This window comes from Zonotrichia albicollis, chromosome 11 (assembly GCF_047830755.1).
Source record: "Zonotrichia albicollis isolate bZonAlb1 chromosome 11, bZonAlb1.hap1, whole genome shotgun sequence".
NCBI lineage: Eukaryota > Metazoa > Chordata > Aves > Passeriformes > Passerellidae > Zonotrichia > Zonotrichia albicollis.
The window spans coordinates 9,663,424-9,680,565 of record NC_133829.1 but is presented as its reverse complement, the minus strand read 5'-3'; the positions used below and the strand labels follow the sequence as shown (position 1 = coordinate 9,680,565).

General features: G+C 46.0%; 1 protein-coding gene across 4 annotated transcripts in view; it reads right to left on the bottom strand.

Moving 5' to 3' along the window:
- The window catches only part of HOMER2 (homer scaffold protein 2), a 52,744-nt gene extending 36,250 nt beyond the window's left edge, over positions 1-16,494 (bottom strand). For 3 of the 4 annotated variants that reach the window (XM_014264669.3, XM_014264671.3, XM_074549279.1), the window contains exon 1: positions 16,198-16,494. In XM_014264669.3, coding sequence (XP_014120144.2) covers positions 16,198-16,298 — 101 coding nt within the window. In that variant the 5' untranslated portion in view covers positions 16,299-16,494. The remainder of the gene's footprint in view (positions 1-16,197) is intronic. The other variant, XM_005483393.4, reaches the window with a different exon arrangement.
- Positions 16,495-17,142: the final 648 nt, after the last annotated feature.

Below are 17,142 nucleotides of genomic sequence, written 5' to 3'. Positions count from 1 at the left end.
TTGCTGCTCTTTATTCTCTTTATAAAAAAATCCCTAAAATAATGCAGGCACCTCTGAAAGTGCCACTGTCAGTACTCCCCAGTCAAGCCCTGTGCTCCCAGGTGGAATTCCCTCCCAAAGTGGTGGAAGGTACAGGGAATGACTTCTGGAAAACCCTGGCTGCTAGGACAAAAATTACACTGCCCCTAAAAGAGACAGAACGAGAAACAAACAGCTGCTTTAAAAATAAAAATTACTCAAAGTCCTTCTTTTCAGTCTTGAAATTCTTATTTTACAAGCAGACCAAGCTCCTCATGATGTGGCTGAAGTGCTGAATCTGGCAGCAGTGTTAATCAAGAGCAAGGTCATGCAACTCATTCAAATACCCAGTCATGATTCTCTGGTGCCCACTTGATATTAAATTTGATATCAACTCACCTGCAGAAATATATGAAATTTGTGCAAAAAATCCATCTTTTTAGCTCCCTCCACTTGCAGGCATTATTATTTCAACAGAATATAATTAGCAAAAGTGCTTCTTGCATTTTTAGGGAACATAATAGTTCCAGTTACTTAGACAAAAAAAATTAGAATAAAAGTAGGTAGCTAAAGAATTGTCTGTTAAAACCACAGACATCAATTAAGCTCATTTTTGATTTGCAGCTCAGTAAATCCAAAAAGAACAAATTTTCAGGAAAAAAGCTCTCAGTATGAAAATCGTTGTAACATCTGTGAGGTTTCACAACACCACTGTGCCTTTACCAAGCCAATATCCAAATTAAAAGGCTTATCTTGGGCACTGAGGAAGCTCACACTTTATTTTGGGATCATCTCTAGAGGTCTATTAACCTTTCAAGACACTGTGAATAAACACTCATACACAAGTGACAGGAACTGAAAGGACTCTGAACTAAGCCTCCATAGGTAAGGTTACTTATTGGGAAAAAACAAGTTGAGGCACATGTGTATGAAACTGGTGGTGTAACTGATCATTTCAGAGGTTTTTTTCTGAGAAGACATTTAAAGGGGATCCATAAATCTGCACCTCAGTAATGTTACCACCCTCCCTTTTGCAAAGGTGTGAGTTCAAACTCTGAAAATAGGAAAAAATACTTGTACTGTGTACAGCCAGCACCTCTCCCACCCTTGTGACAAATGAAGCTGGATCAGCACATGATCCAAAGCCATCCCATTGCTCTGGATTGGTTAAAAATTACATCCTCTGCATTCACCCCAGCTCCAGTGGAGTTAATGCTTTCAGCACAGCCTCCTCTGCAGCACAATGCTGGCATTGTAATATTTCAGGGAGAAATGCCATTGTAAATTGCAGGTGCAAACCCTGGAGTGGAGAGAGCAGGTCTCTGGAGCACATTCCCTCCCTCCCCTGCAGCCTCCACCCTGGCACAGCCCAGGGGCACAAGGGGATGGCCCAGATGCTACCCCAGCTCTGGATCAGGGCATGCCTGCATGCACCAAGGTCTGCCCCATGCAGCTGGCCTTGGGAAGGAATTTATTTTGCCTTTATAAACAAGCAGAAAATTCCTTCAATGCAGTAGTGGAATCTTTTTTACTATTTTTAATTCTTTGGACTTCTGCATGGCAGAGGGCTCAGGGTGCTTTGAGGTTGTATGGGCTACTTCATGTGTATTTACAAAATGAAGAGAGCAAATGTCAGAGGATATATGATCAAAACACACCATACCTACAAACAGAAGACGAGTGAGACCATGTGTGTGCATGTAAAACCCACTGACACCACCAGGGCAGCATCTTTATGACTTTTTTTCCCCTCCCATGCTATAGGAATTTGCATGGCTGATGAGGATATCTCCACACAAAGCAATCTGAAAAGCTGATTTCAATCAGTGGCGTAATCAAAGCCTCAGTATTGCAAAATAATATGATTAAACACTCCATTATTTCAAACAGCACAGCACTAAGCAAATCCTTGGAGGGGAGTGCTTTTGTGCACTAATCCATGCATGTAATTATTGATATGCTTTCCCATGCCCTATTCAAATGCTCTCCCCTGAGGCTTTTCTTCCACTTACACTAGGGGAGGAAAAAAAAAAAAAGCCAATCAGTTCAGTTTAAAGAACAAGTTGTATAACTGTTTTTGATCTGCTGCCTGAAGGATCAAATAAGGAATTCCACCAGCTGTAAGGTCAGAAGCAAACGATAGGGCCCCGCTTGCCCTGGTGGCCACCACCACGTGCCAGCAGCAGGGGCAGGACAGGGCTGTGCCCCGGGCTGGCAACCCCCTCACTGCAAGGAGAAGGGTGCCAACACATGGCTTAATGCAAGGCTGCACGGCTTTAATGGAACTTAAGGATGTAAAAATTAAAAGCAATTAAAGGCTAAGCAATTTGCTCAGTGAGAGATTAGAAGGATGCAAAGCAATGCCCACACCGGGTACTCAGTGCAGGTGTGGACTTGCCTGTGCTGAGAACAACTCCAGCACTGCCACGTTTAAATGGGGCTGATCTCAGCAGCCTCCTTCTAGAGCAGATCATCCAGAAGACAGAAAATCACCAAATGTCACCAAGAGCACCAAAGCCAGTGTATTAAAACCAGGAAAAAGAGGTTCCAGTGCAAGCACAGCCCCTGTGCTCACAGGGACCCCAGAGCAAGGTGCTGGGCACAAAGAGGTACAGCTACAGCCAGCCTCAGTCCCCACTCAGTGCAGCTCACATCAGACAAGCTGAAAAGAAGCAGATTCCCATTTTCTGGTGATTTCAATAGACCAACAGAATCATCAGGCAGAGTGTTTGGTTGCTGCCTGCACACAGGCTCTCTCAGCAACTGGGGGACACAGCTCCTGGCACCGTGGATTTCCCAGCAGCCAATAAGGGAACAGAATGACACATTTCTTCTGCTGCAAGTTAAAAATACAAAGGAAATTTCAAACATTTAGAAGCTAACATTATTCACTTTGATCTTTAAAAATATAACACCATCTGTAGCCGTCAGATTTACAGTACAGATCTCAGATATGTACATTATTTGTTGGTATAAAAAAGCTGTCAGCAGCCCTGGTGCAAAAGTGAGGATCCTCTGGCAATCTCCTGAGTTTCAGAGAACTACTAACCTGAAAAACTCAACCATCAGGTTATTCATGGGCAACACAGGATCTACAAAACACAAAAACACCACTTCCCTTGCCACAAAACCCACAAAACTAAATCCCTGCAACCTGATTGCACTGTAAAGTCCAATATATTTGCAAATATATATTTGCAATATTTATTTGTAGGTGATATTGGGGGGAACTTACCCCAGACCTTCCTGAACCTCAACAGCCACCAATTTCTGATTCCTACAGACCTGTTCCCTGGCACTCCTGATTTCTGCACGTCAATGCCTTCAACTTTGTAGGGTATGCAAAGGTTATACAAAATGTGAGGTATGAAAGGATTTAATTTCAAGTATCAGCATTTTTCATGCTATGCAGGTCTCACAACTACAGTTAAAAAGCAAATACGACAAAAAAATTATATTTTCCTGTCAGCAGAGTCTCAAAAATTAGTGTGGGCTGGCTGAAAATTTGTAGAATAAACAAAACATAGCACACATGCCTTTTATAAACTTATTATGCAAGATGAATTTGGGTAATATGCAAAACCAAATAAAACATTCAAATTATTTTCTCAATACGCATTAGCTATTCCAAATTTAACCCTGGTTTTAAGGAGGTGACAGTCCTGAGGGGCCAGGCTAGGACACAGGCCAGGGGAGAGATTGGCAAGAGCAGTCAAAAGTCAGAACTCTTTAAATGTCACATCATTAATAGTTTTAAAACCAAAAGGCCTTGACCTTTTAAAAAAATATATTCACTGTGCTGAAAAACTCTCTTTTTCTGAAGTCAAACAAGAAACCCTGGAAATTAATTCTTACCTGTATGATGCTAATGATGACTTTTCTCATGTTTGTAGAATTCAGCTTTTTGTGCTGAATTAATGATGACTTTTCTCATGTTTGTAGAATTCAGCTTTTTGTGCAGAAATTAATAGAACAGGAGAGGATGTAAGTTTTTTTTTTTTTTGCCTGTGATATACTCTGTCCAGCTGGTATTTTTTGATTGAAAGACTGCACTTAAATCTGGCTTTGCCTTATGAAATTAAGGTCTACTAGACATTAAAAAATCCAATTAGTGCTATAAAAATTAAGGCATACCATTTCCTCAGTCTCATTTACACTAATATAGCCTTTTTTCCTTTCTGTCAAGGGTGAAGGACACAGCTGAACGATGGGATTTTTTCCATCTCATTTATATATTGATGTAATAAGGGCAGACAGGTAGGCCCATGCAAGTGCTGATTCTGTCAGCAGCCCAAGTTGCCAGGACTGTGAATATTGTCACTTATAGATTGATAAATGGACTACATGGACTAATTGTATTCCAGCATCTCTGGACAGATGGCAAATCTTACAGCCATATGGTGATTATTTCCACTGAGCTGAAAGTATATTAACACTTACCAAATGTTTAAAATGTTGAGATGATCTAAAATAATTTTTCTGTGAACATGGATACAAACAAAGGGCCGGCAGGGCGGGCAGGCTGGGGCTGGGCTCCCTCCCAGGGCCCCAGGGGATATTGATGGAGCTGGCTGTGTGCTGGCCCAGGGCTCTGGGAGCACAGGGCACTCATTTCTGCTGCTCTGCACGGCCCCTGATCAGTGCCACTCTCTGCCAGCACTGAGACATGCACTCTTCCTTTGCCTGGTACTTCTCATTCCTTCTCTTCCCTCTGGCTGAAGAGATTCTGAAGTTATTGTCCCACTTTTAAAGGCAGCCACATAGCCAGCCCTGCCCCCTGAGAATCCAGTGGAGAACTCTCCAAACTCTGATCACAGGATCCTGGAGCAGGACTGACTCAGCAATGGGCACCTGCAGCCCAAAAAGCCAACCATGCTCTGGGTCATCCCAAAAACAGGTCAAGGGAGGTGATTCTGCCCCTCTCCCTGCTCCCACCTGGACTATTGCATCCAGGTCTGGGTCTCCCAATGTAAGAAGGATGTGAAGCTGTTGGAGTGAGTCCAGAGGAGGACACACAGATGATGAGAGGGATGGAGCATGTCTCATCTGGAGACAGGTTGGAAGAGTTCAGTTTTCAGCCTTTCAGTACCTAAAGGGCTGCAAAAGAGCTGGAGAAGGATTCTTTACAAGGACATGTAGTGAAAGAACAAGGGGGAATGGCTTCAAACAGAAAGAGGACAAGTTCAGATTGAATAGGGAGAAATTCTTCCCTGTGAGGGTGGTGAGGCACTGGCATGGGCTGCTCAGAGAGGCTGTGGCTGCTCCATCCCTGAAAGTGTCCAAGGCCAGGCTGGATGGGGCTTTGAGCAACCTTGTCTAGTGGAAGGATAGATGGGAAGGTTAGAACCAGATGACCTTTAAAGCACCTTCCAACCCAAACCATTCTGTGATTACACATGCACTAAATGCATTTTGCTATCCCTGTGTGTGCTCCCAAAAGAGAAATCAACCACGAGGGGACAGAACCAGGCCCCAGCAATGCTGTGAAACAAACCAAAGCAGCTGAGCAGTGACCAGAGGCTCACCCTGCTCACTGCCAACCATTTTCCATAGCAAAGTCCTGCAGTGCTGCCTCAGTGGCTCAGCGTGTTCCACCTGCCCAAGAACACACCAGGCTGCTACACATCCCTTTTATGAGTTATGGATCCACCCTTCAGAACAATGGGAGAATACACACAGGAGACCTGATCCTCTCCTGCTCTGAGTTACTGCTAATTTATACCAAACAAATCAGAGCAAAATCAGCTCAAATTCTCCACAGATGTTTATGCCAGAATACTAAACCCGTATCACATGAGTTAAATGATTTTTTGCTTTGCTTCCAGAACAAAATTCTGAACATTTGTTTGTTTTAAAATAGGATTCAGAATAATGTTTTGTGTTCTGCAGTAATTTGTTTTGCATGCACTTTGATGATAGGAAAGTCCTTGCTAGTGGAAACAGCCACCTCCCTTGCTGGGGGTAAAAAAAGTTCAGGTATCAGTTTTCCCTATTTGCCATAAGTAAAATACAGCAAGTCAAGAGCTGGAAACTGCACTCTTCACAGTGCCTGTGATCTAAAATTAATGCCTGGTGTTGGTATGCAGAATGGATCAAGTACTTGCTTACCCACTGAGGACAAGGTGCCAACTGGTGAGAAATTCTTACTATGCTTTTCACACATTCACACTTTAGCACCCGAAGTATTAAACCAACTTCATTTTTAAGGCCTCTCTCACAGGTCTCACTAAACACAGGTTTTTTAAGGAAGCTTTACTACCCCTGAAGGCAGCAAAAGAACGTTTCAGTTGCCCATTTCCCCCCAGACAACGCAGAGCAGCCCTGTGTTTTTCCATGTGCCTCCCTGCCAGCACTGACCTGGGTGTGGAGCTGTGGCCACCCTGGGCTCCGGCCAGGCTGTGCCCCCAGGCAGCAGCTCCAGCCTCAGCACAGGGCAAGGAGGTGTGCCAAAAAGGAGACGGAAAAAGAAAAAGAGGGGAAAAGTAACTTTACTCCAAGGTGCAAAGTCTGGACTACCTGTGTAACTCACAGAAATCAGCTGCTCTTTAGTGGAATAACAGTGCTGAACATCCCAAACTGCTCCCAGCAGTTGTGTGTCAGTTTTATCTTCTGGCCAATAATTCAGAGGTCATCCTGCAAAGCAGCTGATGAGCATAAACCCTTTCCAGTACAACCTTGTGTCACCTGTGCTAATTTAACAGCTATTGGGAAGGGTGCTGGGGATCACAGCAATATTACTTTGGTATTTCACAAGAGAAGCTGTACAGAGTTGCACAATATTGCTCTCCCTCCAAAGGACAAGGATGCCAATTCATAAGGCAGGGAGGAAAGACCAGGCAGGGAATGCAAAGTGGATTAGATATTTTGATTCCTTTCCAAACTCTAAGCTTAAAATATAAAAAACTTTGGCAACTTCTACCCCATAGAATTTGAAATGCTAATTTCTAACTCAATGGAGAAAAGTTCTCCCAAAGATCTGAACAATGCGTATGCAGGATTATTACTTTGCAGATGAAAAATTCAGAGCAGACCTTCCCTGTGGAGGGAAAGGCAGGTAACCACAGCCACAGGAGAGGCGTTTACCCCAGGCCTGGGTCCAGCTGATGAGGGAAATGTGCCTGCAGCTCTCTGCAAAACCACAGCCCTGCAGAAAAGTCTGGGGAGGAAAAGCAGGGCGAGAGGGATTGCTAGGAGAACCAGGCTGCACACTGCCACGTCCTTGAAAGCTGATGCATCTCCCATAATGTGCAGTTTTGAAGGTCTCAGAAAACACATGTTCAGAACCTTCTGTCTGGGGAAAGCCTCGGAGGATCACATGGAAACTTTAAAGATATTATTTGTCCTTTGGAGCTCTCAAAAGATAAAGGGGAATTTCTCATTGCGCACAAATACCAATTTTCCTGCTCCAAAGCACACGGGAAGGTGAAAGAGGCAGAGAGGGGAAAGAAAAGTTTCCCCAGGGAACATGGGCACAGATACACTTCTGGATCTGCCTGGGAGATGAGCAGCTTCCCATCCATTCCAAATAACTCCTAAAGCAACAATTCCCTCCCTGGAGCGTGGGATCTGGTCCTTGTTCACAGCTATTGTGTTTCATTGTAACTGAGATTACAGACTCCAGCTTTCAACTCTATCCCCTTGAATTTGGGTGGGTGTAGTGAAGTGACAGATCCCTGTTCTCAGTCAAGCCAATTTCTGCTCTTCTTTAAAAGGACCATAAACCAAATTAGATGGGGTTTTATGAATGAACATTTTTAGAAGACACTAAATACAAGTTTATGAGGAACACCTCTATAAACAACAGGCAACAGAAGGTTATCTATCTCCTGTAATGGACCATGAAAGTGACAAACAGCTGTCAAACAAAATAATCATGAAAAGAGAGAGTTCTCATTCACCTGTGTGCTGTAAAGTTTTAGGCAACTAAACCTCCTTCATTGTTTCATAAAAGAATAAATTTGTCCCTATCACAGCTGGAGGAGGGATTATTATGACATCACTGAATTTAACATGGACTGTGTACAAAGATACTTTTATCTCCTCCTTGTGCACCCAAGGGCAGGAGTTATGCCCTTGCAGTACACTGTGCCCCTGAGCACTGCCCACTTTCTGTCCTGGCTGGGCAGAAACCTCCTGGCAAGTTAGGGAGGAGTATTTCAGCTTTGGGGTTTTTTTTATTGGGGGTTTGGATCACATGAGGGTGTAAGAAGTAAGGACTTTACCTGGAAGGGCTTAGGTACATCCTATATACAGACCATAGGAGATACAGACTCAGCTCAAGTAATATTAAGAGAGGAAAGAAAAAAGAAGGGGAAAAAAGGGAACTGCAGATATACTGTGTTAGTGTTCAAGGGAGTGGGTGAAGTGGATAGACCTCCTCCTTTGTATGAAGGTGGAAGGAGATTAAACTGACCACCTTGTGGCTCTCATTTATGAAATGCCACTTCCACATCAGGACATGCTACACGGTGGAAGAATAATCCAAAGTGACAGCTCTGGGGGAAAGTTAAGCTAATGGGGACTGACGACATCACCTCCAGGATTGGCATCACATCATCCTGCATGCCAGAAACTGCTCCATCCCAAAAGGGGGGATCCTCCAAGGGCCACTGTCATCAGCTCTGCAAGCCAAATCTGCCTCTTGGAGGCATGGAACAAATTTTAAGTCTGTAACTCACGCAAACTCATCTGTGTGATTTGTAGGAGTTGGGGTGGTTGGGTGGCACAGGGACAACTGCACTGCTGCCATCTCTGCACCAGTGTCTGAACTACCCACCAGAACAGAGCTCATCTTTAGACACCCCCATCTGTGAAATAACTGATAAAAAGGCGCCAGACTCTCCCCACATGTCCCACGCATCCTCCAAGCAGCCCTGAGCGCTGGCTGGGGACATTCTGCACTTCTCATCTCAAAGAAGTTCTCCCTCTTTTATCAAATGCTCTTATTAAACATTTTCAATATCACAAAACAATGTATGTTCCCACAAACATATTCCCACAAACATATTCCCACAAACATTTCAGATGAGTGCCACAGATTCATAGTGGGGAGCTGCAGTACAAAAGCCTGATAAAACCAGCGAGTGAAACAAAGGCAACAATAAAGTGCTGCTGTTCCAGATTACAGAGCAACTCCCAACAGCAGAGAACTTGAGTCAGTCATTGCAACTCAATTAATATGATGGGAGACTGCACCTTGAAGTACAGTACCTTTCAAAAGGAAAAGCTTTGAGTACTCCCCAGCTCTGGCTACACTGCCCTTTTTCCAGGGATGAAACAATAAGTAATTAAATACTAAAAATAAAATGCTCATACCTCCACAAATAAAATTAAGATTTCCCTTCAGAGCCAAGCAAGAATAAAATTTTGTATTTTTTTCCCCCCAAGAAATATAGTGGTTCCATATCTGAGGAGAATCTACTGCAAAGCATTAAGCAAACAATAAGTATTTATTCAGTAAGCAGTCATAGAGCACCATTTCACAGCTCCACAAGGAAGGAGCCTCAACACAAGCAGAAGCAGCTTTAGGAAAAAAATATTTTACAAGCTGGCTACGCATTTTTTAATGTATTCCACAGAGGCCTTTGCTGTCTTGCTGCACTGAGGTACTAAACATTGCCTGATAAGAATGCAGTTGCAGGATTATTATTATTATAATGAAAATGCTAATGGGGAACAGCACTGGCAGCTCTGGAGGGCTCTCCCAGGCCTCTTGATGCACAGGCAGAAAAGTGCAACTTCTACAGAAATCTTCTTTCTGACTCACAGAAGGGTTGAGTTTCTAAATCCTGTAGGCTGCAGTGAAACTTCCAGATGGAAAGGAAACAGTTTGTCCCTTCAGGAATTCTTACAATCTTGCATTTTGATAAGCCACGTCAAACAAATAAAACAGATCAGTGCATGGAGGAGGCAGGAAAGGAGGACGTGGTGCCTCTGAAGGGAGCAGGTCTGCACAGCAAGCAGCACTATCTGCTCACACCTCCATCACCCTCCTTTCCTCATTCCCCTGTCTCAAATCTGCACACTCTTGCTCCATGACAAAGCCCTGTTGTTTTGCAGCTAGAGCTCTTGCTAGCCCTCACACTGAAGCCCACAAATGCAGCACACCTACACAGCAGAGGCTCCTGCTCCCCTGTGAGTCATTAGGCAGCCTGTCCCGCCTGCTGATGTCAGCCAGCAACATCCCTCCCTTCTAAACAAATCCTGAAACGCCTCGAGCATCCATTCTTTAAAAATATTATCTTCATTTTCATCCTGACCCCGGTGGCAAAATTACCATCAGGAAGCAATTGCCAGTGATGCAGAGGGTCCAAGAGCTGCCACGTCAATGAGGAGTGAGCAGCAGCTCTGGTGTCACACATGAGCTCAGCACGGAGCCAGCAGCACGGGCACATCCCTCACAAACAGGCACAGAGCAGCCAGCATGTGTCACCAAAAATACAATCAAAGATCAACTGCATCATCCCATCTCATCTTGTACATTTTGCATGAGTGTGTATTACACAAGCCCTACTCACACCATGCCCAACCTGCGCTGGGTGCTGTGTGGCTGTGACAGCAACCTTCCCAGGTACTAACTGTATATTCCTGCCTAATTGCTCTTGCCATCCAAAGGGCTTTTTTAATGCTCAAGCTTAAACACTTCCTGTCTTCCTTTGAAGGCAATGCCCTCGTCACATTCTGAGGTTTAAGAACAGGATCATCAGCTATTTACAGTGTACAGTTATCAGAGAAACATACTTAAAATACATTCCTCTGAGCACATTTACATCCTAAAGAGCCATGACCAAATCGCAGGATAAACAAGTGACACGCTGTCTTTGCAGTGCACAGAGCGCAGAAGGCGATGGAGAGCATTCAAGGTGAAAGCAGACAGAGATTTGACCATGTAGCAACCTTGAGGAATGAGGATTTCCCACTCTGCACACACCCTATCACAGAGTCAACAGGAAAACCAACAGCTGATTGAAAATGCTTACGCCTAAGTCCCTCAGTGTACGTTCATGGGTGAGGCTATTTATCTTAGGCACTGCAATAACAGAGCCAAATGAATGAATAAAACGAATACACAGCACTGCACAAAATCTACATGCAAAACCAGGCTGATGCTCTTGCTCTTCGGTTCTCAGCAAACTCACTGTCCTCTGCTTGGTTCATGCTGGGAATATGCTTGAACAGTTTGAAACACTTGACCACATCCTGGATCAGTTAAAGTTTCAGTTTAAAGGAACTGAACATCAAATAATTCCTTTTAACATTTTAAAAGAATGTTTTCATTTAAAAAGAATTTAAATTATGCCTTTGTTATCAGGAGACCTACTCACCATTCTCTTTTCAAATAGAAAGAAGGGCTTGAGGGACATCCCAGCTTTGTGGAGAATATTTTATTTATAAGATTTTTCTCAAGTGATAATTAAATTAACAGTGGTAATTAATTAGGTTAGCAGCTGAAAGCAATGTAACTCACGACTCTTGGTATCAAGTTTTCCTTCTGTCCACTCTTTCTACATGAGCAAATGCCTGGGAAATTTGCAGCAGAACATTCAAACTAGTTGTGGTACTGGCAGATTTCTCCTCTCATAATTTAGTGAATTTATCTGTAGCAGACTTCATAAATTCAGTTTCATACATGTGTCTGCAGTGCTGTGAACCCTCACATAGTTGTGAGAGGTGAAGTCACTTGGACAAAAAACTGTTACAGGTTTGTTCACTCACCTGAATCCAGCCACACCAAAACTCAAAACACCCACAAATCACTATGAGGCCCCAGCTGTTTGGCCCTTTCTTTTCCACCCACCCCACCAAGCTCCCTGCCTCTCTGACCTTGCATAAATGAGTTTAACATAAGGGACTACACTCTGCTGAGGTCAATGGAGTTTCCTCACCGTTTCAGTGAACCCAAATACTGCTCCAGAACACAAAGTTCTCTGGACCTGACTTTTCCACAGATTCTTGTACAGACTGTATTTGTACACAGACACAGAATCCTCCAAGTCAGAGTAACATCCATTTATATCTACCCTGCACAATGGAAATAGCCATGTCAGGAACCAAGGCTGTGAAGAATCAAGCTTCAAAAATATGAGATAAGCAGTCTCAGCACCTATCAGAGCTCAGTCCCTTTCCCTGAACACCAAAACCACCACCAGCTGGATATAATCTGCCCCCCTGAGCTATGCTAGGAACCAAACTTAAGCTGCTGACCTTGAAATCTCAAAAGAAGAGTCCCTGAGCTCAGAGTACCAACTCAGCTGTGTTCAGGCACACTCTTGTCCCAGCCTGCTTTGAGGGACTGCAGGGACAGCCAGGTGCCATTCCCTGCCTGCCCCTGCCCTGGCAGACAGATGGCCTGGCCAAACTTTGGAGGGAGCTGGTGAGAGGCTCCCGTGGATTTCAGTGGGAGCTGGAAGAAAGCCAAGGTGAATTTCCTCTGCAACAACACCATCCCTGCCACCGAGCTTTTCAGGCTCAGCTTGTCACCATGGTTTCTAAAGTGCTGCTGGTACCAGAAAGTGAACACCCTCCAAAATTACTGCCTTCCTGTAACATGAGCCTCATCACATGTTCTCCTTTGTTTATCTCCTTCACTCCTTGCCCTCACATCAGGTTTTGCCTTTTACTCCCCAAATAAAGCCACGTGTTGGCCGATGGATGTTGGCACTGTTGGCAGCAGGAGGAAGGAGATCAAGGCAGCCTTCCCTGAGCTCTTAGATGTCAGTGCATAATAAAAACATCATGTATGGACACCCTCAGCAATACAGCACCTTTCTGTGAATATATCACAGTATCACAGAGGGAACAGAGTTTTGTTCAACAGACCAAGCTCCTTAAGATGAGGGTCCTTCATGGCCTGATCCAGGCTTGGAAACCTTGCCCTCACAGGTTTTGCCTTTTCCAAACTTCCTGGGGCTTGGCTCAATGCTCACCTGGAGAGTTATGGATGGATCCCAGCTGCAGGGGACTAAATTACCCCACTAGCCCCAGAAGAAGCAGCAAAAAGAAGACATCTCATGTCAGCCAAAAGAAAGGTGTGCTGTGAGCTAGTTCATCGTTAACCTGTATCACACACACTTCTACAGTCCTACAGCTTTCTGCAATTATTTCTAACACTCAAAGACCTGGTTGTCATTTTGATATGATTTATAAAACAGAACTAAAACACAATTTTAATGCTAGAGGGCATTTAAATCAGTTGAGTTTTAATCCAACAGATAATATAAATATCAGCTTCAGCAGTGAAGAGATTTACAGGTCTAATCCAAACTGGATACTTGTCATACACTTCATAACAGAAATGATTTGTTATGGATAGATAAGGAAATACAAAGATAGTAAAGAAATTAAAATAACAAAAGAATTTAGGCACAGATGAAACAGCTATCCAACATCTTTTAAAATCAGCTAATACCAAAACCACAAGCATCCTTATAACTGTAAATTTAACTTGGGCTGCTGAAACTGAGGTCATGGTGAGCCAGACCACAGCTATCAGATGAGTAGGTACAGCCCACTAACATCAGAGACACTTCCTTGATTGTGTCAGCCCTTGGCTTGCAACAGCAAGAGACAAAGCAGGAGGTATTTTCAGACACAGATTTCTACAGCTGGAAGTGTGTTACATTGTGGTTTTCAAATAGCTGAAGTTTAAACTTTGAGAGGATTGAGGTAACAGCAGTGAGCAGATATGCTGGGTAGAAGAAAGAAGTGATTTGGGAAAAGATCCATTCCCTTCAAAGCAGACATTTGTCCAGTGAGATCCTTAACAGTGGCTTGACCAAAATACAGTGATTTTCAGTCAGCAGCAACTTTCACATTGACTTTTATGGACACTGGAGCAGATTTTTTTTTTTCCTGGTGACTTTTTTACAAGGTTGTTTTCATGTCCCTTGTATTACAGGCATTAGGTTTTTTTAAAAACATATAAATTGTAAAACTTGACACTACCTTGCTGCCTAGTGAGTTGAACTAAACCAACAGTTTAAATAGCTCAGCTCACAGCTAATAAGCAATTTAAATAGCTTTGCTTTGCTAAGCTCAAGTAGCTGTATCAGGTTTCATAGCACGATCAGTCACTGCCAAATCCATAGGCAGCATTTAAATGAATCATTAGCAATGGTCACCCCCAGGAAAAAGAAAAAAAAGGAAAGTAAAAGAAAAAATATTTTAAGAGCTAAGAATCAAGTCATTGCCACAATTTCCATGAGTACATCCCCCATATGTGACACCAAAATGTGCCCAGGAAGCAAATCCCACTCAAATGCCTGGGCCAAAATATATTCATCCAAGTAAGAATGACTGAGCTCTGTGTTCTGACCACAACCTGCTTGAGCACAGAGGTGCCCATGAGTACAGAAGGACAAGCTGGAGCATGCAGAGGTGAGGGATTTGCAGCACATATGGAACCGGAAGAAAACTGGGGAGGCTGCTCCTGTGTCATGTGTGCTCAGTAATGCTATCACAGCTGCAGTAATGCTATCACAAATGTGCCTCCAAGCTCTCTGGATCAGAAAGGTGAATGGCAAGATAATTATGTGAGACACTGGGAAAATGCATATTCACCAAACACCTTGTCTGAACTTCGTACAGAGAGTGCAAGAGAAGGCACAACCCACGCTGGAACTCGGGGAGTGAATGACACTGGGAGCCTGATCTCACATGCACCAGGGTAAGGCTGAAGAGACTGAGACACACATTAAATCAGGGTGCTAAGCTGGGCTAGTGAACATGCCTGCTCCCTGTGCAAGCCTGCACGTTCTGACACTGCATGCAGCAGCACAGACAGCAGCACAGCCAGAGCTCTCAGCAGCCTCTGCAGCCAAAGTCCTTCCTAGCCTGAGCAGCTCCGGAGGCAGAGCAGGACCACACCGAGCCCAGAACTCCACCTGGCTGACAGAAGGGGTGGAGAGCTCTGTGACCTTCCACTCAGCTCTCCAAGCCACAGCTAAACTGATCTACCAGCATGGAACCAGTTAAAAATGACAGCAACTAAAATATCTGCCTTTAGAGGCACCCAGGCAGAGAGACAGAGGCAAGTTTCCGTGGATGGATGTTTCTGATCATCCTGGACTCTGCGGGGCAGTGCTGCTCCAAACAGGTTTCAATACTTCTTTCTCCAACCCCAAGGATAGTTTCTCTTTTATCTTCCAGTGAAACTTTGCATAATTAAGAAGCAGATGAGCCCCTGTAATCCTGAAGAGAAACATGGGGAGATACTCACTTAGATCCTATTTCTCCCTCTGCCCCTGTACTTCTATTCAGTACTCCTGGGTATCAAATTTAGACATGTGCATGACATTTTAATTCATTATTTAACCATACAGCCTCGAATTGTATCACAATTCGACAACAATTAACAAATCCACAGTGGAAATTTGGACATTTGAAAGCAGCAGAGGAAGCTCAGAAACTGGAGAATGATTCCTTGCCACATGGTGGTGAGGAGAGGCAAGGAAAAGGTGTAAGAGAACATAATAGGATAAAAATAAAGTAAATTAAATGTGTGGGTTTGGAATCCCCCAAGACATTCTGGTCGAGAGGATCTCAAACCTATATATAGTTCAAGCCAAAGGCACAACCTTAACCTCTCTTCTCTGATATTTAGTTCACAAATTGCCCAAATGCCAGCATTTGTCTTTTGTCCCCTCATATAAGTTAGAGGATAGCAAAAATGCAGGATTAATTTTTGGAAAGACCAAGCTGAATTCTCCAAGAGGCCACCACACGTGGTCAGAGACTTCTGGCATGTTAAAAAAAATTTAAAGGGAAAAAAATTTACACAAATTAGGGACCACCTGGCACAATCCAGGCAAGTTTACCGTGTGCCTCCAGCAGCCAGAGCTCCGGCAGAAGCAGCGAGTGAAAGATCTGACAATGAACTCGCGGCACATCCCGCGGCTGACCGGGCACGGACCGGACCCGGCCCCGCTCCGCCGCATGCCGAGCTGCTCCCGCTCCTTCCAGCGGGGATTTCGCCGCCGGTGCTCTGCCCCCACGGCGTGCCCGCTCCGTCGGCGGCTCCCGAGCGGGCGGCAATGATTAATTACGCTATCAAATGATTAATTACGTTATCAAACGCTGCCGTTCAGGGCAGCGCTCTCGGGGCGGCCGCGCTCTCCCCGCTCCGCACCTGCGGCGGGGCCGGGACGCGGAGCCCCCGCGGGCCGGGCCCGGCGCACTCACCCCATGTCTCGGCACCTCTCGGCGGCGGCGGCGGCGGCGGCTCCCCCGGGCGGCTCCCCGCGCTCGGCGGCCAGCGGCGGCCGCGTCCCCACTTCGCACATGCGGCCGCCCCGGGCCCGGCTGGCTGCGGCTGCACGGCGGCTGCACGGCGGCGAGAGCCGTCCTGCTCCTCCTCCCGCCGCCTCCCTCCCCCCTTACATAACCTCCCTCCCGGGCGGCGGCGGCACCGAGCAGCTCCCGCGGCTCCCGCCGCCCTGCCAGGCGGCAGCGCGGGGGCGGTGGCCGGGGCGGGGCGGTGGGCGCGCCCCGGGCCCCTCCGCTCCCCGCCGGTGGGCGGGATGTGCCCCGGTGGCAGCGCTGGGAGGAGCGGGGCTGCGGGATCTCGTCCTCACGGTGCCCTCGCCGGACGGGGACGAGGCGGCGAGGAAACTTCGCGTGAAGTTATGGGGTGTCCCCACGCGGCCCCGCCCGCGGCCGGGCAGCCTCAGCAGCGACAGGGATGTGCCCACCCCGGGTGCGGCTGTCCCGGACCGGCTGTCCCGCACCAGGATCCCCCCGCCAGCCCCACCTCCGCGGCGCGCCCCGAGCGCGGGTCCCGGGATGCGCTTCCCACCGGAGGCGATGCCGCGCCGGGGATGCCCGGTGAAACGCGAGCGGGCGATTCTGTCCCTCTGTCCCGCCCTTCCCGCGGTCCGAGCCGGCGTTCACCGGGCCGTGAGTGCGGAGTTTGCGGGGCCGGCTCAGCCCCGTTTGGCGCTGGCCCCGGCAGAGCCAGCCCCGCAGCCGGGCAGCATCCCCCTGCTCTGCCCACAAATTGGAATGAATCCCTCCCGTGAGGGCTCAACCTCCTCTGGCGCTTCTCAGCTGCAAGTCTGTGCCATATAGGGTCCCAAAATTTTGTAGGTTTCGTGAAATTAAGAGGGACGATTCCTAACCAGGGAAGGA